This window comes from Meles meles, chromosome 13 (genome assembly GCF_922984935.1).
Source record: "Meles meles chromosome 13, mMelMel3.1 paternal haplotype, whole genome shotgun sequence".
Lineage (NCBI taxonomy): Eukaryota > Metazoa > Chordata > Mammalia > Carnivora > Mustelidae > Meles > Meles meles.
In genome coordinates, this window is record NC_060078.1 from 72708188 (window position 1) to 72734121 (window position 25934).

At 33.0% G+C, this 25934-nt stretch overlaps 1 protein-coding gene across 1 annotated transcript in view; it reads left to right on the forward strand.

Annotated features, from left to right (window-relative positions):
* ATRNL1 (attractin like 1) overlaps positions 1-25934 on the forward strand; it is an 836623-nt gene that overhangs the window by 268688 nt on the left and 542001 nt on the right. Inside the window, exon 22 of the mRNA XM_046027294.1 lies at positions 22916-23010. Coding sequence (XP_045883250.1) covers positions 22916-23010 — 95 coding nt within the window. The remainder of the gene's footprint in view (positions 1-22915; positions 23011-25934) is intronic.

Sequence of the window (25934 nt, forward strand, 5' to 3'; positions counted from 1 at the left end):
AATGTAAAGAAAAGGCCATAATTTGAAGTAAGAAAATTATGAAAGAAAAAATTTCACAGGTAAATATAAACATATAATAAAAGTGGTAGATCAATCACTTACAATACCCGTATGGATGTTAAATCACAGAAACTGAAAAATCAAGTAAGTTTACAAAAATCAGTCAAGGAATTAATAAAATTTAAAAAAAATGTGAAGTATGACACTATATACATAAAACATGGGGAAGGGAGTAAAAATGTAGCATTTTTAGAATGGGTTCAAACTTAAGTGACCATCAATTTAATATAGATTGCTATATGCATAAGATGTTATATATGAACTTAATGATAATCACAAATAAAAAATCTATCAATGATACACAGAAAATAAAGAGAGAAGAATCCAAGCATAACACTAAAAAACACTATCAAATCACAAGGGAAGAGAGTAAGAGAAGAAAGGAATAGAGAACACAAAAACAACTGTAAAACAAGTAACAAATTGGCAATAAGTACATTATCTATCAATAATTACTTTAAATGGAAATGGACTAAAGTTCCAATCAAGACATAGGGTGACTAAGTGGGTAAAAAAGCCAGATCCATCTATGTGTTGCTTATAAGAGACTCACTTCATACCTAAAGATACATGAAGATTGAAGGTGGATGGATGGAAAAACATTTACTATCAAAATGTAAGCAAAAAGAATTCTGGGGTAATAATACTTAGATCTTTCCAGTTTTTTTAATGCCATACTGGGAAGGTTGGGATCTCTGTTTAAGCACTGAATCAAATGATGGTAGTAGACACTACCATCAAGTAAAGAGTTTGCTGTAACTTATGGAATATTTCCTTTATCAAGTTAAAAAATTATTATCTATTAGTCTGCTACAGAATGTCATCATGAATGAGTTCTTCCTTTACCTTGTTTAGTGTGAAGTTGTATTAATAGGTTTTCTGATATTAAGTATCTTTTAATCATGGAGTAAACCAAACCTGGGCATGACACATTATTATTTGGGACACTGCTAAATGGTGCTTGTTTATATTATATTTAGGATTATTTTCAATATGGATGAGTGCAAACTATACTTTTACATTTTTTTCTAATGAGATGACCTCTGACTGTAATGTTTTAGTTTTTCTTTTCTATTTTCATGCTGGGTAACTAAGGTGATAGCTTTTTTTTTTTTTTTTTAAAGATTTTATTTATTTATTTGACAGCGCGCGCGAGAGAGAGATCACAAGTAAGGTGATAGCTTTTAAAAATAAATTTGAGAAGACTGAAGATCTCTTTTAAAATAGAAATAGTTAAAAAATATTAAGTGAACTTCAAAGACTAGCTAAATACAAACACAATTTTGGAGTCTTGTGCTATTTTATAGGTAGTGTTTTCTCTCTCTCTCGCTCTCTCTCTCTTCCATATTATAACATGGACTTTGGGTTTATACATCCTTTCCGTTGATTTTGTTTTCTAGTTCATCAGTTTTAGGGTTTGTCTAGTAATTTCCTTCTCTTATTTACTTTTTAATTGTTATTGTTTCTTATTAACATTATTTTCTACATAGTTCTTAGCAGACACTGAAGCTCAGTGTTTAGATTGTAATTGATTAGGGGTTGTAAAACTGTGATAACTTTAATTCCTTATTTATTTCTTGATTAGAAAACTTCTCTAAAAATAAATTTCCTCTCATCAAATATTTGGTTACTCATTGCTACAGTTTATATAGGAAAGGCACGGTAAATGTGATATTAGTTGTTTTTATTTACCAGTTTTCAAAGTAATGAATTATTTGCTCAATATCTCTCAAACAGAACAAGTTTTCTTTTTATCATAAACTTATGGACTCATACATACTTATTATGTTTAAATCCATTTGCAATTATTAACCTTACAGATGCTCAAATTGTTTTTTATGTCTTAAAAATTAACTTTATTCTCTAATTTGTCCACCTTAGTTTTGCTTTTCTTTTTCAAACATTCCCGATTTTTTTTTTGGGGGGGACATATTTTTGTGTGATTTTTTTAAAATTAGAAATTCCCCTTTGGTCCTTTTTTAATCTTTAGCTTTTATTGTGTCCCAAAGGAGTAACTAGTTACACTTATGGACATGTGTAAGTTATATTACACTTTTTTAAAAAAATAAGAAATATACTTATATTTAATAAATCTTTTATATTTAAGACTAAGATAACTTTTCTTACAGATCAATGCTATCCAATATAAATATAATGTGAATCACATATGTAATTTTAAATTTTCTACTAGCTACATTAAAAAATTTAAAGGAAACAGGTAAAATTAATTTTGATTATCTATTTTATTTTACTCAACATAGCTGAAATCTCAGTTTAACATCTAACAGTATAAAAACCATCAATGAGATATCTTTCTTTAGTTTTTTTTAAACTGAGTCTGAAATACAATTTGTATTCTATCCTTACAGTAATCTCAATTCAAATCAATTACATTTCAGTAACTCAATAGCCATTGGTGTATAGTGGCTGTCATACTGGATAGCTCACCTCTAGATTACATAGGACTCTCACTCTCTTAAAAATGTTAAAGGAATAGTCATAAAGCACTAGATGGCAGCCTTGCCATTTGTTATGAGACCTTTAAAAGTCAATAATGTTGGAAAGAAATGGTGTTTTAAAAAAGAAAAGGTCAGTAGTTCTTGTAATAGTGTTAATGGAAACTATTCTGGTCTTAAAGATTCCAGTGAAATTCAAAATGCAAGCGCATACTGTAGCTTAAAGCAATTGAGTGCAATGTGGTGTTAACTTAATTGAAAGTAATATACCAGCAGTTGTATCCTATGGACAGTCTTTGTAGTTTTTTGTTCGTTTATTTTTAAGAATTTTATTTATTTATTTGACAGACAGAGATCATAAGTAGGCAGAGAGGCAGGCAGAGAGAGAGGAGGAAGCAGGCTCCCTGCCCAGCAGAGAGCCTGATGTGGGGCTCGATCCCAGGACCCTGGGATCATGACCTGAGCCAAAGGCAGAAGGTTTAACCCACTGAGCCACCTAGACTCCCCTGTTTTCTATGACTTTTTAATCAGTGAGTATAAATAGCTATTTGAACAGAATCTGGCTGGTCCATCTGCAAATAGAGAAGTGACCCTGATGAACTCAGAGAATCTAAATTTTTTTGTTTCCAAGATTGAAGACATGTTGGATTGAGGATGATCTGACAAAACATAAATTGGCATTTTAACTTTATTCTTTGATTCATCAATGTTTTTGTTAAATTTCCTTAAGCTTATAAACCAGTAATTTTAAATTTTTATTTTGGAATTATTAATATTTTAGCATACTTTAAAATGAAGGGCAATATAACACAATTATGAAAAAGTTAAAAATAGCTGATAAAAATTGCTATTGGGAACACCTGGTTGGCTCAGTTGGCTAAGTGTCTGCCTTTGGCCTCAGGTCATGATCCCAGGGTCCTAGGATGGAGTCCCAACGTCAGGCTGCTTGCTCAGTGGGGAGCCTGCTTCCCCCATGCCTTCTGCTTCCCCTGCTTGTACTCTCTTTCTCCCGTTCTTGCTGACAAATAAGTAAATAAAATCTATTAAAAAATTAAAAAATTGCTATCGAATTAATCTAAAAGTGAGATGAAAAATTTCTTTGGCACAATATTTTATATGAAAGTATTAAATTATTCTGGTTATATAAATAATACAGACTCATTGTAAAAATAAATAAGGAAAGTTTAAGGAAGAAATAAAAATGTCTGAAAACATCCCACAGAGCTCCCAAATGGAGTTGGGCAGTCTGTGCCCTCTGCAAAGTTTCCAAGCTGCAGGAGAGAATGGGCACTGATATCTTGTGCTTACGTCTCTTACTAACGCACATAACCCGTCGTGTTATGTATCTGTTGTGAGCAGCGGGTAATAGTTCCTTATTTGTCAAAAGATGCTGAACGGGCAAAGGAAGGCCCAGAATGCTTTTCTAAATAAATCATGCCCTGAGAACGTTTTACATAAAAACTTAAAACATATAAAATATTCTCACCGTGAACAACTTTTTCCTCGCTGATATCTAGCTCATTATTTAGCATCATTTATTAAATAAAACATAGTTTTGGTCCAACCTGGAAAGCAATTACCTGACTTTAAAATAATGATACTAGTTAACATTTATTGAGCATTTACTGTTCCAAGCTAGTCTAAGCTTTTTATATTTATTAGTTTATTTAATCCTGAAATAAGAAGGGTATACTAATTATCAGCATTTTTTGTTTGAGGCAACAGAGGCAAGGAGAGTTTAGTTAATTTTTGTGAAATCACACATCTAGGAAATGACAAAGCCAGCTTCCATTCAGCATTCTGGGTCTATAACCCATACTCTTGACTATGGGTTATAAAACTAGGAAAACAAAAATTAATAATATATTTACCTCACATGTTTTTTTATGGATAAAATAGAAACATCATGTTGAAAGACATAAAAAGAGGTCTAAACATTTAAAAATTCAAACCATTTTCTTAAATAAGAAGTCTTCATATGAAAATATCATACTTAACCAAAACTGATATATACATTTTATGGAATTCCAATTAGAATTTCATTCAGTTCAGATTTTTGAAGTATATACATTAGAATAAATTACTGTAAAATTTATTTTAAATAATACACTTTTAGAATATTCAGTAAAATTATGAAAGGGAAAAAATAGTGAGAAACTCCCACCTGATAGATATCTAGACATAGTGTAACTTTATACTGATTCCCATACTGACATAGGAATCAATGAACTAAGTAGAGGTCAAGATTAGATTTCTCAATATTTGGGAATTTATATGGCAGTTATTTTATTTTTATAAAAGTTCTCAATGACTTAATCTGTTGGGTTTTTTTTTTTAAGATTTTATTTATTTGATAGAGATCACAAACAGGCAGAGAAGCAGGCAGAGGGAGAGGAGGAAGCAGGTTCCCCACTGATCAAGGAACCCGATGCGGGGCTTGATCCTAGGACCCTGGGATCATGACCTGAGCGGAAGGCAGAGGCTTTAACCCACTTAGCCACTTTATCTGTTTCTTTTTAAATATCTTAAACTTTGCCTTAGATCATGGCTTTTGCACTTAATATTATTCTGCCTTAAATACTTTTTCTCTAGCTAATATTCCATCCCACCTAAAATGGACTCTTTCGGGTATCACAATAACTTTTTTCCCCATCCTAGTACTTACATTGTATGAACTTATCTCACTTGGTTTATTTGTTTATATAAATGTGGGTTTTCTTTATTCACTAGAGTGGAAGTCTGTGAGCCCAGGACCTTCTCTTTTTGGAATACGTAGTTAGAAAAGTGTGTGTCTTTTAGGCAGGCTTTAAAAACTTCATAGTAGTAGTACACATATAAATTATCAACAAATAAGTGAATATGTATATATTGTAGCTGTATGAGTAAGTATTTTTATTGGTGGGTGTTTGACCAAAAATGTTTAGAGATCATGTTATAGGTAATCAAGTAAAAGTTGCTTTACATTTATTTTTAAATTTATTTTCATGAAGTAGTGAAATCCACCATTGAACAACTTTAAGCATCAGCCATTGATTTTTAAAAAAATGTCTCAAGACTTTGTTTTTTCTTAGTCTATTGAACATTTGCTTCACATAAAATCTGCGTAGATTTCCATATATCACTGCAGAGTAATAACATAGTTTAGCTACTTGGAGATACTATGACGTAAGGAAAGTGGCTTCTGAAGAAGTCATGACATATATGAAGAATCCTAAATTAGAATCAGTGATATATATGCATTGGTAATCATCATCAATCTTCTTTGATTCCCTGATGAAAAAAGTAAGAACCAATGAGTTTAAGTGTATATCCTAGGAGGCCACAGAATCAGTCATTTTCAGAGTAATAACAAAATATCTTTGTTTTTTCCTCTGAAACTATATCTAGCCAATGTTCAACTTTCAAATTTTACCTTTGGAATTATTCTAAATGTTCCAAGCTCAATAGAAATTTTTATTGTTTTTTATTAACATATAATGCATTATTAGCCCCAGGGGTACAGGTCTATGCCAGGTTTACACACTTCACAGCACTCACCATAGCACATACCTTCCCCAATGTCCATAACCCAACTACCCTCTCCCTACCCCCTCCCCCTGGCAACCCTCAGTTTGTTTTGTGAGATTAAGAGTCTCTTATGGTTTGTCTCCCTCCCAATACCACCTTATTACATTTATTCCTTTCGTACCCCCCAAACCCCCCATGTTGCCTCTCACCTTCCTCATATCAGGGAGATAATATGATAATTGTCTTTCTCTGGCTGACTTATTTCGCTCAGCATATTGCCCTCTAGTTCCATCCAAATCGTTGCAAATAGCAAGATTTCATTTATTTTGATTGCTGCATGGTATTCCATTATATATATATGCCACATCTTCTTTATCCATTCACCTGTTGATGGACATCTAGGTTCTTTCCATAGTTTGGCTATTGTGGACATTGCTGCTATAAACATTTGGGTGTATGTACCCCTTCAGATCACTACATTTGTATCTTTAGGGTAAATACCCAGTAGTGTGATTGCTGGGTTGTAGGGTAGCTCTATTTTCAACTTTTTGAGGAAACTCCATGCTGTTTTCCAGAGTGGTTGCACCAGCTTGCATTCCCACCAACAGTGTAGGAGGGTTCCCCTTTCTCCTCGTCCTTGCCAGCATCTGTCATTTCCTGACTTGTTAATTTTAGCCATTCTGACTGGTGTGAGGTGATATCTCATTGTGGTTTTGATTTGTATTTCCCTGATGCCGAATGATGTGGAGCACTTTTTCATGTGTCTGTTGGCCATCTGGATGTCTTCTTTGCAGAAATGTCTGTTCATGTCCTCTGCCCATTTCTCTATTGGATTATTTGTTCTTTGGGTGTTGAGTTTGATATAAATTCTTTATAGATTTTGGATACTAGCCCTTTATCTGATATGTTGTTTGCAAATAACTTCTCCCATTCTGTCAGCTGTCTTTTGGTTTTGTTAACTGTTTGCTTTGCTGTGCAAAAGCTTCTGATCTTGATGAAATCCCAATAGTTCATTTTTGCCCTTGCTTCCCTTGCCTTTGCCGATGTTCCTAGGAAAAAGTTGCTGTGGCTGAGGTCGAAGAGGTTGCTGCCTGTGTTCTCCTCAAGGATTTGGATGGATTCCTGTCTCACATTGAGGTCCTTCATCCATTTTGAGTCTATTTTCGTGTGTGGTGTAAGGAAATGGTCCAATTTCATTTTTCTGCATGTGGCTGTCCAATTTTCCCAGCACCATTTATTGAAGAGGCTGTCTTTTTTCCATTGGACATTCTTTCCTGCTTTGTCCAAGATTAGTTGACCATAGAGTTGAGGGTCTATTTCTGGGCTTTTTAATCTGTTCCATTGATCTATGTGTCTGTTTTGTACCTGTACCATACTGTCTTGATGGTGACAGCTTTGTAATAGAGCTTGAAGTCTGGAATTGTGATGCCACCAACTTTGGCTTTCTGTTTCATATCCCTCTGGCTATTTGAGGTTTTTTTGGTTCCATATAAATTTTAGGATTATTTTTTCCATTTCTATGAAAAAAATAGATGGGATTTTGATAGGGATTGCATTAAACGTGTAGATTGCTTTAGGTAGCATAGACATTTTGACAATATTTATTCTTCCAATCCATGAGCATGGACATTTTTCCATTTCTTTGTGTCTTCCTCAATTTCGTTCATGAGTACATTATAGTTTTTTAAGTATAGATCCTTTGTGTCTATGGTTAGGTTTATTCCTACGTATCTTATGGTTTTGGGTGGAATTGTAAATGGGATTGACTCCTTAATTTCTCTTTCTTCTGTCTTGTTGTTGGTGTATAGGAATGCAACTGATTTCTATGCATTGATTTTAATTCCTGACACTTTACTGAATTCCTGTATGAGTTCTAGCAGTTTTGGAGTGGAGTCTTTTGGGTTTTCCACATAAAGTATCATATCATCTGCAAAGAGTGAGAGTTTGACTTCTTCTTTGCTGATTTGGATGCCTTTAATTTCTTTTTGTCTGATTGCTGAGGCTGGGACTTCTACTACTATGTTGAATAGCAGTGGTGATAATGGACATCGCTGTCGTGTTCCTGACCTTAGCAGAAAAGCTCTCAGTTTTTCTCCATTGAGAATGATATTCACTGTGGGTTTTTCATAGATGGCTTTTATGATATTGAGGTATGTACCCTACACTTTGAAGAGTTTTGATCAGGAAAGGATGCTGTACTTTGTCAAATGCTTTTTCAGCATCTATTGAGAGTATCATATGATTTTTGTTCTTTCTTTTATTAATGTATTGTATCACCTTGATTGATTTGCGGATGTTGAACCATCCATGCAGCCCAGGAATAAATCCCACTTGGTCATGGTGAGTAATCCTTTTAATGTTCTGTTGGATCCTATTGGCTAGTATTTGGTGAGAATTTTCGCATCTGTGTTCCTCAAGGATATTGGTTTTAAATTCTCTTTTTTGATGGGATCCTTGTCTAGTTTTGGGATCAAAGTAATACTGGCCTCATAAAATGAGTTTGGAAGTTTTCCTTCCATTTCTATTTTTTGGAACAGTTTCAGGAAATTAGGAATTAATTCTTCTTTTAATGTTTGGTAGAATTCCCCTGGGATGCCGTCTGGTGCTAGGCTCTTGTTTTGAGATTTTTTTTTTTTAAAGATTTTATTTATTTATTTGACAGAGAGAGATCACAAGTATGCAAAGAGGCAGGCAGAGAAAGAGAGGAGAAAGCAGGCTCCCCGCTGAGCAGAGAGCCCGATGTGGGGTTTGATCCCAGCATCCTGAGATCATGAGCCAAGCTGAAGGCAGACTTTAACCCACTGAGCCACCCAGGTGCCCCTTGTTTTGGGATATTTTGATGACTATTTCAATCTCCTTACTGGTATGGGTCTGTTCAGGTTTTCTGTTTCTTCCTGGTTCAGTTGTGGTAGTTTATATGTCTTTTGGAATGCATCAGTTTCTTCCAGACTGTCATATTTGCTGACACATATTTGCTCATATGTTTTTATAATTGTTTGTATTTCTTTGGTGTTGGTTGTGATCTCTCCTCTTTCATTCATGATTTTCTTTATTTGGGTCCTTTCTCTTTTGTTTTGGATAAGTCTGGCCGGGGTTTATCAATCTTATTATTCTTTGAAAGAGCCAGCTCTTAGTTTTGTTTATTTGTTCTATTGTTTTTTTTGGTTTCGGTTTCATTGATTTCTGCTCTGATCTTTATTATTTCTCTTCACCTGCTCGGATTAGGCTTTCTTTGTTGTCCTTTCTCCAGCTCCTTTAAGTGTAGGATTAGGTTGTATTTGAGACTTTTCTTGTTTCTTGAGAAAGGCTTATATTGCTACATATTTTCCTCCCAGGACTGCCTTTGCTGTGTCCCACAGATTTTGAACGTTGTGTTTTCATTATCATTTGTTTCCTTGAGTTTTTTCAATTCTTCTCTAATTTCCTGGTTTCCTGATCTCTTTGATCTCTTGTTGGATTTGTAGGTGTTCAGAATGGTTTGTTAAATTATGTAGCTGATCTCCTGCTACCTGATATCATCTCACCCTGCTACTCCTCCACCATCTTGTGTCCTCAATATAAATTTTAAATTAATAATTGTAAACATGGATATTACTGTTCAGCAAGCAAAGAAAAACTAGTATCTATTGAATATTTATTATGTAGAAAACAATATTAATAATCTCATTTAATACTCACAAGAGTGACTTCTTTTTCCTCCTTAATTTACTTACTGAAGAGTTACACTGTTAGAGCTTCGCGAGGATGTCACTTATTGGAATTGACTCACTTTTGTTTATTCACTGAACATGTATCTATTGACTAACTACTTTGTTGGACTCTGGGGATATTACAGAGAACAAAATGGGTTCTGCTCCACTGATGCTTATTAACTAGTAGGGAAATTGATATTATACATGTTATACAATTGCCTAGATATATAATTGTCATAAAAACTCTGAATGAGAAATATAGATGCCTTGGGAATATATTATAAGAGCACCTGACCTAATTTGTGAGACAGGGAATAGGAATGGGTCAGGCAAGAGAATGAGGGAGCTTTGATGTGCAGATAATTTGATAGTGGAGTGGTGTACATGTGAGAAGGGAGGGTAGTCAGAGGGACAGCATGTACAAAGGTCATCTGGCTGGAAAGAACATGGCACGTGAGAAATACAGAATCAGGTGTAGGGAGGCAAGAGATGAGGTGCATGAGATTTGCAGGATCCAAAACATGCAGTGCTTTATAAAACCTAGAGGGTTTTGGCCTTGTAACAAAAATGGGAGCCATTGAAAAGTGTTATGAGGAGACTAAAATGTTAAATTTTAATTTTAAAATAGTCTGTTCGCAATGTGTCAGACAGCTTGGTAAGAGCAATCGAATATGAAAGAAAGCATTTTAGTTCATTTTCTGAGGCATATTTATGGATCTGCATGTAAAAATGTGAAACAGTAGGAGTTAAATTCACACAAATTCTCTCATTTACTAAATATATTTCTAAGTTGGCAAACATGTATTTATACAAATACTATTGTTTAAAACACATTTGGATCCTTAATATTTTTGTCCATCTATGTGCATCCTTTCCTGACCCCAGGATCACTAAATATATGTGTCTGATATTTTTCTCCTAAACATCTTTTTTCCAAGCATTTTCATCACATAAACTAATTGAGTGTAAGTCAATTCTGCCATAAAAGATAAAATCACAAAAAATAAAAGAGGGACATGCATTAAAAAGGACATAAATATGAAAATGTAACAAAATTAAAAACTCTTTATTGTAAAATACAAAATATTTGAATACCTTTAAAATTTGTGTGGATTCATGGCAATACTTTGCAAATAACTGATTTTCTTTTGCTGGTCATCCCTAAGAAATTGTTTTTAAATTCTTTTAGTCATACTGTTACACATTTTTTTTCTTCTGTGTTGATTTGTTTCCTCCTTTAGCATTATAGTTTTTCCTTTTCTGCTAAACATTTTTCCTTCTTTAGGAGGGATATCAGTTTCCAAATAGAAGTATGTATATTGGTACCTGGGATTTGTATTGCATTGTGAAAGCATTCTACACTGTTATTTATTCTTTCATCTTATCACAAGTCCACTGATAGACTTTCCAAAGTTCTGCAGGAAATCTGGGTTCAGAACTATGTGCCACTGTATGGACCTTTATGAGGTCTAAGATTTATATAGTATAAAAATGGGAGCACTGCATCAATGGAGAAGTGAAACCAAACAGGTGTTGAAGCCAAAAATCTGTCAAACCAAACTGTCACCAGTTATTTTTTATCTTTTATGGCAGAATTACCTTATGGCCAATTATTTGTACAACAAATATGCTTGTGGCAAAGCGATTACAGTGAAACTACATAGAACCAAATATATGTGATCATGAACTCATATTTATTTACAAATATGTAATTATATATAAATACACATATGAGAATCTGTTTGACTTTTGAAATTTTTTAGAATTCATTCAGAGCCAGTAGAGTAAATAAGAAAAGTGAAATAACATTTATTGAATGCCTTTATTTTGTAACAGTCTTCTCTAAGCCACGTACACACTGGCACAATTATATTTAACCCATAGAATAATCCTCTGAGATAAGCGGTTTTATCCCCATTGTGGCATCGAATCTCACTGAGGTTAGTTAACCTGTATAACAGAACCTTTTCAGTAAAGCGGAGACTACGATTGAGATCTCCTTAAATACTGTGGATGATGCTCAATTAAAAGTGAAATACAGCATTAATGGTGAAAAAGCAAATCATAAAGCCTCAGTTCCTTTCTCAAAATTTCCAAATTAAAAATTTCTGTAACAATTCAAAATTTATATAACAATTATTCTGGTTCTCAAATGAGCTAAAATTGAATGAACAGTATCATTGATATATACAAGTTAAGATCAATTTCATTTCTGATCCTGATATTTGCCTTCTTGCATCTCAAATATATAGATATTTCCAACATATATTTTGATGATTTTTATCACTGGTTATTATTTTCTTAGAAACTACATTATCACATGTAGCTTTTGTTGAAAGACTACAACAGATACTCATTATTTGCTTTTCATCACCTCACATATATAATGTTCTCAGAAACTTTCTTTACAGTCCAAGTTCTGTTTCAAAGAGCCTTTTGCTGTAGCATTTAAATTTTTAGTCATCTTTCCCAGTAATCATTAGTTTGGCCTCTTTAAATATTTTATACATGTTAAAGTCTTTTCACTTGATATTTTGTTTGCAAAAGCTTCTTTTATGGTGCTTTGTTTATTCATGAACTTAATTTTGTATGTAACATGTTATTCTTTGCAGTAAGTAGCAGTCACTTTTTTTGTTCCATGACTGCTAGTCCAGTACTGACTGAATTACCCCCCAAAAAATCTGCTCCTGCATGTTGGAACTCAACTCTTGGTTTGCTCTAGTCATAGAAGACTAACAAAAGAGACTGAGTATTTTACATGTTTTTTGGGTATACCTAAGAAGTAAGTGAATTAGAAATGAGATATGCCGTTTTTTGAACAGATATATAACTATGTAAATCTAATTACTTAATGCATAGTTTAAATCATTTGAGAAATGTGTTAAAGATCAAGGATCAAAAGAGAAAAGTCCTCTGAGCATCCCGTTTAAAAATCTTTTTTGGCCCAATTATGGAAGTAATACTGCACGTTCATTCTAGAAAAGAGATAGGAAAAAGACAAATTAAAATTGCTGATAATTCTACCTGGAGAAAACTGTTTCTAACTCCGTATTAGGTATTTCCCCAGTCATTTACTTATAAACTGATACTGGTAGGCTGAATAATCCCTCTTTCCCCCAAAGATGTACATATCCTAATCCCTAAAAGTTGTGAATATATTACCTTAAATGATTAAATTGACCATTTGGGGATGGGGAGATTGTCCTTGTAGATCCACTGTAATATGAAGATTTCTTAAGAAAGGGGGCTGAGGGACTACAGCTGTGGGAGATGTGATCATGGAAACAGGAAGCCAGGAAGGGGACAGGGATGAGCGAAGGAGTGAGCAATCTTTAGAAGCTGGAAAAGACAAGGAAATGAATTCTCTTTGAATGCCCCCAGAAGAAACCTCACCTAACACATTCCGTTTACTTTGTAAGGTTCATTTGGACTTCGTTAGGACTTCTAGAACTGGCAGAATAAATTCATGTTGTTTTAAGCCACTGAGTTTGTGGTCAATTTTTACAGCAGCAGTAAGGAACTAATAACTCACAAAGGGAATGTTTCTCAAAAGTATTCTCTAATAATTATTATTAATTATTATTCTTTACTTTTAAATTTATCCTTAGTATCTTTATGTATGCTGTTATTTTGTTCACTTGTAACTATCAGTGTACTTTAGTTTTAAGATATTTTTAGTCATCATTTTTTTTCATAGTGGCAGTTTTAAAAAATTAAATTTAAATTTATCTCATTTTAACATGAAATCTATGCTCTTAAAAATATTTTTGGTGTACAGCTGTAGCACAAATCTCCAGAACTTGTTTATCTTGCATAATTGATACTTTATGTCTCTTATTTATTTATCCTCTCATACCCACCTTTCTGCTCCCTGGCAACCACCGTGCTACTCTCTGATTTAAAAGTTTAACTATTTTAGAGATCTTACACAAATAGAATCATGGAGTATATGTCCTTCTGTGACTGGTTTATTTCACTTAAGTCCAGCAGTTTTACTTCTGAGTATTTATCCAAAAGAATAAAAATCAGGATCTCAAAGAGATAATAGCCGTCAATTGTTTATTGCAACTCTATTCAAAATAGTCATTATGTGAAAACAGCTTAAATGTCCATTGACTGATGAGTGGAAATCCTGCAATATGTATCATGGATGAAACTGGAGGACATATATGTAGTTTTTTAAAAAGTTCTTTTAACATTTTCAGTGTGAAATAATTACAGACTTACATATATTTACAAATATTTCTTTATGACCTTGACTCTTGAAGTATTGGATATTTATAGTATATCCCCCACTTTGGATTTGTCTAGTGTTTTTTCATGGTTAAATTCAGGTTGTGTATTTTTAGTAAGGATAGTGTAGAAGTGATGTGTGTCTTTCTCAATGTATCCTATAGGTGTGCATATGGTATCAATTTTTTCCACCATTGATGCTATTATCTTTGATTGGCTGTTACTCTGTGGTGGGTGCCACTTTTTCACTCTAAAGTTAGTTTCTTTTGTATCTAATGAGTATTTTATGAGGAAATTCTTTGAGATTGTGTAAATATCCTATTTATCATCATACTATTACCCATTATATTTACTATACATGTATTTTACCATACAATACTTACCTGAAAGAGTTTTTAATATACTTGCCAAATGGTGATTTTCTATTCTACTATTTCTTCTGCATTTATTAACTATAAAGAAGAGGTGCTCATTTTCTCTTATTTATTTGATTATTCAGTTATTTGTTTATATTAGTATTGCCTCATGGATATGTATTTATGGCTTATAATAAATTACCATCATTATTTATAACTTCAACTGCTCTAGATTTGGCTATTTGGAAAACCCTCAAATCAGCTCCTGCTTCCTTTGAGCATGACTCCATCATTTTCTGTGTATTTTCTTATTTTCTTGCACTTAAAGATATTTCAGACTTACCTTGTACTTTTCCCCCTTGCTCTGGAATCATCCATTGTTCCAGGAAGCCATGGTTTCTTATAATTGGAGAATGGTATTTAGATACCAACATATGGGAGCTAAGTATGCTCATTTGGTTCTGGGGTGTTGTTCTTTTTTCCCTTTATTTAAAAATTTTATTTTTTAAAATTAAATCACCAAGTATATTCTTTTTCCTCTTCCTCCATCACTTCCTCTTACCTCTTCTTCAACTCTACTATCTTTTTAAAACGCTTTTATTTAAATTCCAGTTAGTTAACATACAGTGTAATATTAGTTTCAGGTGTACAATATAGTGATTCAACAACTCCATAGAACATCTGGTGTTCCTCCCAACAAATGCACTCCGTAATCTCCATCACCTATGTAACCCATCCTTCCACCTCTCCCACCTGGTAACCATCAGTTTTTTCTCTGTAGTTAAGAGTCTGTTTCTTGGTTTGCCTCTCTTTTTACCCCTTTGGTTATTTGTTTTGTCTCTTGAATTCCATATATGAGTGAAATCATATGGCCTTTATCTTTCTCTGACTGACTATTTAGCTTAGTGTAATACTCTAGAGAGTACTGTGGAATTCCACTATCTTGTTGTAACTGAAACTTACTGTATCCTGAAACCTAGCTGTACCTCAAAGGAAGAGTTGACTGTTTTTTCATTCCTAATGTTGATACCTTAGAATGTAGACATGGGAATAGCATCTGCCTTGGTCTCTTTGACATTGACAAATAATTGCTTTTCTATATCTGTTCAAAAATTTCATCTCCTCTGAAGCATTATTCCACCTTCCTTATTCCTGCCTTTCATGGAAATCCTGTGCCCTCCATTTAATATTTTATCTACTTTCTACTCTTTCACCTGCCTCATTGTCTTTCTGTTATTATCCCTCTTGGCATGGTTCTTAGTTTCAATTTCCACATATATTTTAATTATGCATTAATTTTTTATGTTCAACTTCTAAAAAGACTTATATGACTCAAACTCTCTATACTCCCAGGGCAGCTTTATTATAAGCAAAATGTATGGATTTGAAAGAGTCTAGAGGGGCACCTGGATAGCTCAACGGTTAAGTGTCTACCTTTGGCTCAGGTCATGATCCCAGGGTCCTGAGATCAAGCCCCATATGGAGTTCTCTGTTCTGTGGGGAGCCTTCTCTCTCTTCCTCTGCCTGCTGCTCCCCCTGTTTGTTCTCTCTGTCTCCCTTTCTCTCTGACAAATAAAGAAATTAAATTCTTTAAAAAAATTCTTAAGAAAGTATGGAGATCTAAGATATTAGGGCTGTGTACTTGTTACTAATACAATGTGTGGTTTTTTATTTATTTTTGTGGAGAGAGGAGCATAATCACCAGTGTAACCATTGTAGTCAAATAGCCTCAAATCAGAGTTGTAGGTGCTTATATATATATTTTTAAGATTTTACTTTTAAGTAATTTCTATATCCAGTGTGGGGCTTGAACTTACAACCCAGAGATCAAGAGTTGCATGTGGCACTGACTGAGCCAGCCAGGCGCCCTGGTGCTTGTATTTTTATATTATATCTATATACTATATACTTAACTTGTTTATTATTTATTATTGTTTATTATTTATTATTAACTTGTTGATTATTGTTTATTATTTTAGTTGTTTTATATTTCTTTGTAAGCAATCTGTTTTAGACATAGATAATTTTGTTTTCTTCTTTTATTCTAACTTGAAATCTGTCACCTATTCACTGCCAGGCCTTTTCGTTATGCTGTTTCCTTATTTGTATTTGTCTTTTAGTTGTAGAATGTGATGAATAATTTTTTTTAGAAGAGCATATAGATCATGTCTTTTTAAGACATTTTTTACCTGAAATTTATCACGATGTTATTTTTCTGTGTAGCCAGCATGGCTGAGTATACATATTCCATAAATACTGCTCCAGTTTCTTTTCTTTTGATTTATATTGTAACCTAAGAACACTTGTCATCTTGTGTCATCTTCCTTCGTAAATAACTTATTTGTGTGAATGTGTGTGTGTGTGCATGTGTACACATGCTTGTATACAGACATGCTCAGATGTCAGTGATTTTATTTATTTATTTATTTTTTTAGTAATTTTTTTTAAATAACAGCTTTATTGAGATATAATTCATATGCTTCAAATCTTACTCTTTAAAGTGTACAATTCAGTGTCTTTTAGTATATTTGGAAAGTTGCGTGACCATCACCATAATCTAATTTTAGAACATTTCATCACTTCTAAGAGAAACCAGTACATAGAAGCAGTCACTCCTCATTTTTCCTTCCCCCACACCCTAAATAGTCTTCTTTTTGTCTCTGTGGATTTATTACTCTGACATATATAGAAATGAAAATGTGGAATATGTGGCCTTTTGTGACCGACTTCTTTTATTTATCATGATTCAAGACTCATGGTATACTAAGTATTAGTACTTCATTCCTTTTTATGGCAAAATAATATTCTACTCTGTGGACACATTGCCATTTTTTTTTTTTTTCACTCTTTTCCAATGGATGGAAATTGGGTTGTTTTTACTTTTGGGCTATTATGATAATGCTGGATTCTTTTTATTTTTATACGAGATGTTTCAGTATTTAAGTTTTAGTCTTCAACAGATCTTTTCTATCATATAACATATTATATGTATGATATATAAATATACTTTTTCAATTTGTTATGATGTCTGCTTTAGAACATTGGTCATGCTCATATTGAAAATTTCTATGCCTACCTCTTGAATGATTTTCATTTTTGTTCTGTTCTGGGAGGCTTTTTCAGATTTGACCTACATAGCACTGATTCAGTCTTATGTTTTAATTATTCTGTTTTCTGATTCTGTTATTATGTTTAATTTTTCCATTATTTTATTACTTTTTTGTGTTTGTATGTTTTTACAGTTTTAGTTTATTTAATTCCTTTTTACTATAGTTTTCAATGTTATTACCTCATTTTTTATCTTTAATTTTGTGGAGTTTTTTAGATTTCCCTTTTTCTTTGATGCATACCAAATAGATATTTTAAATGACTAGACAGTTTACTCATGTCAAATTATTATATATACTTATATATATAACATTATATATACTGTATGTTCACAAATATTTTTCTTTCTCACTATCCAAGTCAAACTAATTTAACAAAATAAAATAGTCAACTTTTTTGTTATTACTATTTTAATCTATGCAATTAGAATTTGCAGCCAGAATTACGAACAGCTGCATATTCTCCTTAAGTTCTGCCAAGTTATACAAAAAGTGAAAGAGCTGTTTAAAAAGAGTGGCTATTTTTTATGTCTATTTTACCCTTATTTGTAGGCTTCATTTTAAGATACAGTTGGGAAATTTATTGTGAATTTCTAATTTTCCCAAAATTATTAGAGATTGCTCATTGTTAGCCAAAGTATTTAAGAGTTGGGCATATCATTTACAGTTGTTCCAAACTTCAGGCCCCGGGCTGAAAAATCAGAGGATTCATTTATATAGTTTTTATCATTTCTTCAAGTTGTGACATATATCCCTTTGGTATTTTTCTATTCACAAAGTTTTCAAATGATTGTTTCTAGCCAGTAATATATTTAAACATGCAGTATACAGCTTGTATTTTGTAAATCAGGAAAATTTAAAATACACTGAGAAGTATAGTGTACATACTTTTATATATATGTTATATATCCTTCTGTAGTATATATAATATCATTTGGAAGTTGGGTATGTTACTGAGGTTTAGTAAAACTTAACACTTTGCTCTATTTCCTGCAGCAGTACAAGCTCCAGCTCTGCTCACCTTAGTGTAAGATGAACATGGTTTTCAGGGTTCCACCCTACATTTAGTCCCAACAGCAGGATTTTCCTGAGACTTTTTTTTTTTTCCTGTATGAACTTGTTCTTGCTTCCAGATTGTAGCTACTCTAGCACTGAGGTGGGGATATACTGGAAGGAGAAATGACAAACAAGCAAAAACCTCACAAATCTAGGGAATGCATTACTGGGCCACTTTGAGTTCCGAATTCATTGCTTTTTACCTGCAGGACATTGTTCTAAAATTTCTCCTCTCTCATCAATTTTTCCCTTTCTACTAAATTTATATTTATGCCAGTCAGTATAAAAACATGCTACTTCTCTCCATTTAAAAAGTAGTTTACCCTAAAAGACAACCTAATGAATGGGAGAAGATATTTACAAATGACATATCTGATAAAAGATTAGTATCCAAAATATAAAAGAACTTATACAACTTAACACCTGAAAAACAAATAATCCAATTAAAACATGGGCAGAACACATGAATAGACATTTCTACATCATCTTGTCATCTTGTGTCATCTTCCTTTGTAAATAACTTATTTGTGTGAATGTGTGTGTATGTGTACCAGCATCACTGATCATCAGGGTAATGCAAATCAGAGCCAGCATCACTGATCATCAGGGAAATGCAAATCAGAGCCACATTGAGATATCACCTCATACCTGTCAGAATGGCTAAAATCAACATCACAAGAAACAATAGGTGTTGGTGTGGATGTGGAGAAAAAGAAGCCCATGTGCACTGTTGGTGTGAATGCAAACTAATGTAGCCAATGTGAAAAACAGTATGGAGGTTCCTCAAAAATTTAGAAATTGAATTACCATATGATCCAGTATTCCACTTCTGGGTTTTTACCCAAATAATATAAAAACACTAATTCAAAAAGATATATATATCCCTAAATTTATTGCAGCATTATTTACAATAGCCAAAGTATGGAAGCAGCCCAAGGGTTCCATTGATAGAAGAATGGATGAAGATGTGGTGTGTTTGTACAGTTGCATATTATTCAGCCATAAAAAGGAGTGAAATCTTGTCATTTGCAACAACATGGATGGATCTGGAGAGTATAACACTGAGTGAAATAAGTCAACCAGAGAAAGACAAATACTACATGATTTCACTCATATGTGGAATTTGAGAAATAAAACATGAACAAAGGAAAAATAAAGAGACAAACTAAAAAAAGACAAATAAAAACAGACTCAACTATAGAGAATGAACAAACTGATCTTTACCAGAGGGAAGGTGGGGGAGGGTAGTATAAACGTAATGGATTAAGAATGCATGCAGCTTGATGAGCACTGAGTAATGTATAGAACTGTTGAATTTTACTATATTGTACACGTGAAACTAAAACTGTATGTTAAGTATACTGGAATTTAAAAGAAGTAGTTTTCTCACCTCTCTTGATCACACTTATTCCTCCTCTACTTTGTCATTACTCATTAATTATGATAACATAATAAATTGATTGTAGTCAAACAGGACTTCCTGTTTTATACCATAATGAAGTAGTTCATTAAAGTAGTACAAAAACTCATTTTCAAATTATGTACATTTGCCTAAACTTGATACTTATTTTACATTTTTTTTTTTTTAAAGATTTATTTATTTGACAGATAGAGATTACAAGTAGGCAGAGAGGCAGGCAGAGAGAGAGGAGGAAGCAGGCTCTCAGCTAAGCAAAGAGCCGGATGCGGGGCTCGATCCCAGCACCCCAGGATCATGACCTGAGCTGAAGGCAGAGGCTTTAACCCGTTGAGCCACCCAGGCGCCCCCTTATTTTACATTTTAATGTTTTTTGTTATGTGCTGTATTTGGCTATGAAGTTCAGAGTAAATTTCACCATTGAGATACATGTTTTTAGTGTCAGGTAATTATTCGTTGAGACTCCCCTAAAAACACACCAACATGATATTTAAAACTGGTGGGGGGAGAAATAGATCATCTCCTGGTTAAGTGGAAAATTGCACAGTTGGCTTCTGGAGGAATTTGATTCTAAGCATCTTTAAAACAAACCATTTTGTTAGGACCACAAATTTTATTCAGTTTATAGTAGTTAACATTCACTGACAGGTACTCTTATTAGTCACGTGAATTGAGTGATACTCCTACTAATTTTATTCCAGGATTCAGACTTACTTTTTTAGGATTGATCATTAGCATATATATCTTGTACTGATCCTGTTCTTCCAAATCGAATGAGTAAGAAAGAATAGTAAAATCAAAGTTGAATGCCTGGCCAAGAATTTGATGGGATAGGATTGTGCCACAGACCTAGGGTCCATAAAAGCAGAAGAATGGGGGCACTGCAGCCACTGCTCATGGCTGTGGGGTGTCCCTTGTTAGCAGTCCTTACCTCCCAGAGCAGTCTACTCCTGACTTCTTAATACTTTCATGCTAGAAAAAAGTAAATAGAATTATGTAGATTCTTGAAACTAATTTTGCAGTGCTTACATCTCCTCAGTCATATTTTTCCTTCATTTTGAATATTACCTTTCCACAGTATTGCAGTCTTACCTCTAAACCCCTGCCAGCTGGAACTGATCAGGCTGATTACTATTCTCTTTTTTAAACAATGTATTTACTTGACTCCCATGACACTAAATTCTGGTTTTATTCCTATCTCATAGGTTGCTATCTCTGTTTCCTGAGGATTGGTTATTTACATTGGTATGCCTCAGGGCTTATTGCTTGCACCTCTTCTCTATTTGTAGTTGGTGATTTCCTGGCTTCAGGGTTTCAGATCTCATTTAAAATGTTGATAATTTGCAAGTTGTTATCTACTAAACAAGGTCCTAAGCTTGATTCAACATATCGCTTGGAAATTCACTAAGTGGCTCAACCTTCACATCTTCAAAATTAGGCTCCTAAAGTTTCCTCCAACTCCCCCCAAAATAAAATCTAGTCTTCTTAATCATCTCAGTTAATGCTGACATTTTGTGTGGTCGCGGGTCAAAAAAGCTTTACCTTTCTTTCAACTGCTACATCCCATCATTCAGCTAATCCTTTGTGTTGAATGCTACCAAACACACTTGCAACATTGCTTTTTACGAGATTCATAGTTAAGACTGACTTTTTTTTTTTTAATAAGAGTTTTGTACTTGTTTCTTCTGCCTGGATTGCATTTTCTTCAGTAAACTCTGCAGCTTATATTACTAACATCTTTCATCTTTAAATGTTCCTTCTCAAAATTTCAACCAAACTCCTACCCTGACAGCAGTTTCTCTCCTTTTCACTGATTTATTATTCTCCAAAACACTTATTGTCATCTGTTATACTGTATACTTAAGTTATTTATTTATTTCTAATGTCCATCCAATAGGATATAAGAGACATGAGGAGAGAAATTTTAATCTGTGTCTTCAGTGCCTAGAACATACTGGGCTATTGATTTTACCTTTGCAGTTTCTAGCAGTCATATGAAAACTAGAAATATTACCTATTGCATAATTCTCATAATCTCATATAAATTCTGAGAAAGATGAAATGTTGTCTTACACTAAATTATAAGAGCAATGTATAAGGTGGATCTTATAAAAATATATGTAGTAAGCAACATATAAAGAATGATGCCTTGATAATTTTAACAATAATTTCAGTGATATTATTCCTATCCCTTTACTTTTTATTTTAATAGTGTTTAATGGCTGAGGGCATAACATGAAAGGTATGGATCCAAAAAACAGAAGTCATCTCTATTTAAAATAATTTGAAATGTTTTTTTGTAAAGGTGGCAGTTTAACATTAATGCGTAATTCTTCACTCTTGTATAACATATGAAGCTGCTCATGATACATAACCCTCACATGTTTCACCTTGGTTTCAACATTATATACGAACAAATTAAAAATTGTTTACCCAGATTTCTTTTCATCAATTGTTAATGAATTACTTCTGTAGAATGATGTTTATCACAGTCATTTTTAAATTGCTAAAGGTAAAAATTATCGCAATAATAAAGGAAAAAATCAATTCATTAGAATATGTGATGAAATATTATTTATATATTAATGCTCATGTTTTCAAAGAATTTTAATTTTTGAAATTAGGGTACCAAAATGTCTGCCTGTCTATTTTTCTATCTACAAGATTTTAACTGGACTCAAATGCACCAAAATGTTGCTTATATTTTTCTCTAGTTTTAAGGTTATGGTTGACTTTTTCATTTCTTTTCACATTTGTTTACTTTCCAGAATATGTATTCTGTTTGTAGAACTTTTGTAATGACAAGAGAAGTAATAAGTATAATTTTTAAAGAATTAGAATTTCTTCCATAACTGTATTTTGCTTTTTGTTGCTTGATAACAAAGATGTATATATTGGTAGTCTTGAATGGGCCACTAATAATTAATAATAGTTATTTTTAATACTCATAAACAATATGTTTCCACCTAACTTTTCTTTATCAGTTTGTGACAGAGCATACACCAGGATTGTATTTTTTTTTCCCCCACAGACAGCCTTTTGATTGACTATCAGTTTACCTTCAGCTTATTACAGGAAGATGATCGCCACCATACTGCCATAAACTTCATAGCGAACCCAGAACAGGTGAGAAGATAATTTAACTTTTATAATATAATTATATTAATCCTGTGGGATACAATTTTTTTGTTATTTTTCTATTGTAATTTTAACTCCTTCTCAGAATTACCACACTGCAGGGCTTTTGAAGAAAGACTAATCATGTTAAATTTTTTTTTTTGTAAAATTTATGTATCCTTGTGATTGAGGGAGTTTGTGTGTTCGATATTTCAGATCTGCCAACAGCCCTACAACTTAAATTATATGTTTTGGTTATTTTTTCAGTCTCATGACAGTGTTTGTGCTTATAATTATGCTCCTAAACTGGGGGTAACCTTATCTGAAAATAAAAGCTGTAAATTCAAAACATGCTATCTTAAATATGTTATTTTTCTTATACATTGTTGCACAGTAGTAGATTTTCCACTGTCTTTTCTTAAATCCACTGGATTATCTAAGTTAGATGCCTCCTGGATTCTTTTTTAATCATTTTTATTGAGATATAATTGACATATTACATCATATAAGTTTAAAGAATATATAACAGGTTGCTTTGATACATTTATATATATTGCAATATTATTACCATGGTAGCATCAGCTAACACCTCTATTATGTCACATAATTACCATTTCTTTTTTGTGGTGGGAATAATTAAAGTCTAGTCTCTTAGCGACGTTGAAGTATATCATACAGAATTATTGCCTATATAAGCTATGCTGTGCATTTGATCTCTGGGACTTATTTATTTACTGTTTGCAAGTTTTTTTCCTTAAACAGCATGTTCCCAATCCTGCCCAACCCTCAGCCCCAAGGGCTTTTATGAGTTTGGCTTTTCTAGATTCTACATATAAATGATATCATTACAAGTATTTGTCTTTCTTTGACTTAGCTCATTTAGCATCATGGAATACTTGTTTCTTTAAACAATTTACTGCTTCAGTGATATAATTTTAAAAGCTTGTGAAATTTAAATGTATGAAAGATTAATTGTAAGTCATCATAGAAAAAGGCTCGAAGTTTGGTAGTAACACACATCTATTCCTATCCATCTGAGACTGTATAAAGTTAAAAAGTCAAGGGAATAGAAGTATCAATCACACAGTTTATTTGGGTAGAATTTTAGTTCTTTTGAAACTGAAAATAACTCTTTCAAAATGAAGATGTTAAAAAATGAAGATGGTAATGAAATATTTGAATTTTTATTTTTGTTTACTGTGGTTAGAACTGTTAACATGAGATCTAGTCTCCTAAAAAGTTTTTAAGAGTACAGTACAGTATTGTGAACCATAGACATTGTATTATTCAGAGTAGACCTGATTCTTGCATAGCGGAAATTTTATGTCTGTATGTATATATACATACATACATTTATGTATGTATATATATACATATCTGTATATAATGAGGAGTAACTCCTCATTACCTCACTTCCACCCCCACCTCTGGCAATTACCAGTCTTTTCTCTGTATCTATGAGATCTGGGTTTGGTTTGGTTTAGATTACACATATGAGATCATACAATGTTTGTCTTTTTCTGTCTGGCCTATTTCACTTGGCCTAGTGCCCTCATGGTCTCTTCATGTTGTTGCAAGTAGCAAGGTTTTCTTCTTTCTTATGGCAGAAAACTATTCCATTGTATATGCATATCACAATTTCTTTGTGTTTTCATCCAGTGATGGATACTTACATTGCTTCCATATCTTGGGTGTTGTATATTGGCAATGAACATGGAGCACATATATTTCTTTGAGGCAGTATTTTCATTTTCATTGGACAAACATCCAACAGTAGAATTGTGGGATCATATGGTAGTTTTATCTTTAAATTTTTCATAAATTTCCATATTCTTTCCCATAGCATCTGCACTAATTTACATTTCCAACAATAGTACATAAGGGTCTCCTTTTTTCACATCCTCACCAACACTTGTTATTTCTTTTTTTTTTTTTTTTTTTGTAATAACCATTCTAACCTGTGTGAGGGGATAACTCATTATGGTTTTGATTTGCATTTCCCTGATAAATAGTAATGCTGAATACCTTTTTTTGGGCATCAGTGTGTTTTCATTAGAATAAGTCACAGGAATAAAAAATACAATAAGGGAACATAGTCAATGATCTTGTAATAGCATCATATGGTGACAGAAGGTAGCTGCACTTGTGGTGAACATAGCGTATAGAGATGTTGAATTAGTATGTTATACACCTGAAACTAATGTAACATTGTTTGTCAAACTGGACTCAAAAAAGGTTTTTAAAAGCCTATTCAGATCCTTTGTCCACTTTTTATTTTTATTTTTTAATTTCTTTCAGTTTTAATTTAAATTCTGGTTGGTTAACATACAGTGTAACATTAGTTTCAGGTGTAGAATTTAGTGATTCATCACTTACATACAACACCTAGTGCTTATCATAAGTTCCCTCCTAATACCCTTCACATTTTTATTCCATCCCTCAGCCCACCTCCCCTATAATAAACCTGTTTGTTCTCAGTAGCTAAGAGTCTGTTTTCTGGTTTGCCTCTCTCTCTTTCTGCTCCCTCCCCACCCCTTGTTCGTCTGTTTTGTTTCTTGAATTCCACATGTGAGTGAAATCATATGGTATTTTTCTTTCTCTGACTCACTTTGCTTATATAATGATATCTAGCTCTATCTACATCATTACAAATGGCAAGGTTTCATTCTTTTTTATTACTGAGTAATAATTCCATTGTATGTATTTGTACCACAGCTGCTTTATCCATTCATCAGTCAATGGACATTTGGTCTCTTTCCATTATTTGGCTGGCTATTGTTGATAATGCTGCTATAAACATTGGGGTTCATGTGCCCCTTTGAATCAGTATTTTTGTATCCTTTGGGTAAATACCTGATGGCGCAAGTTCTGGGTCATAGGGTAGCTCTATTTTTAAATTTTTGAGAAGTAGCCATACTATTTTTCAGAGTGGT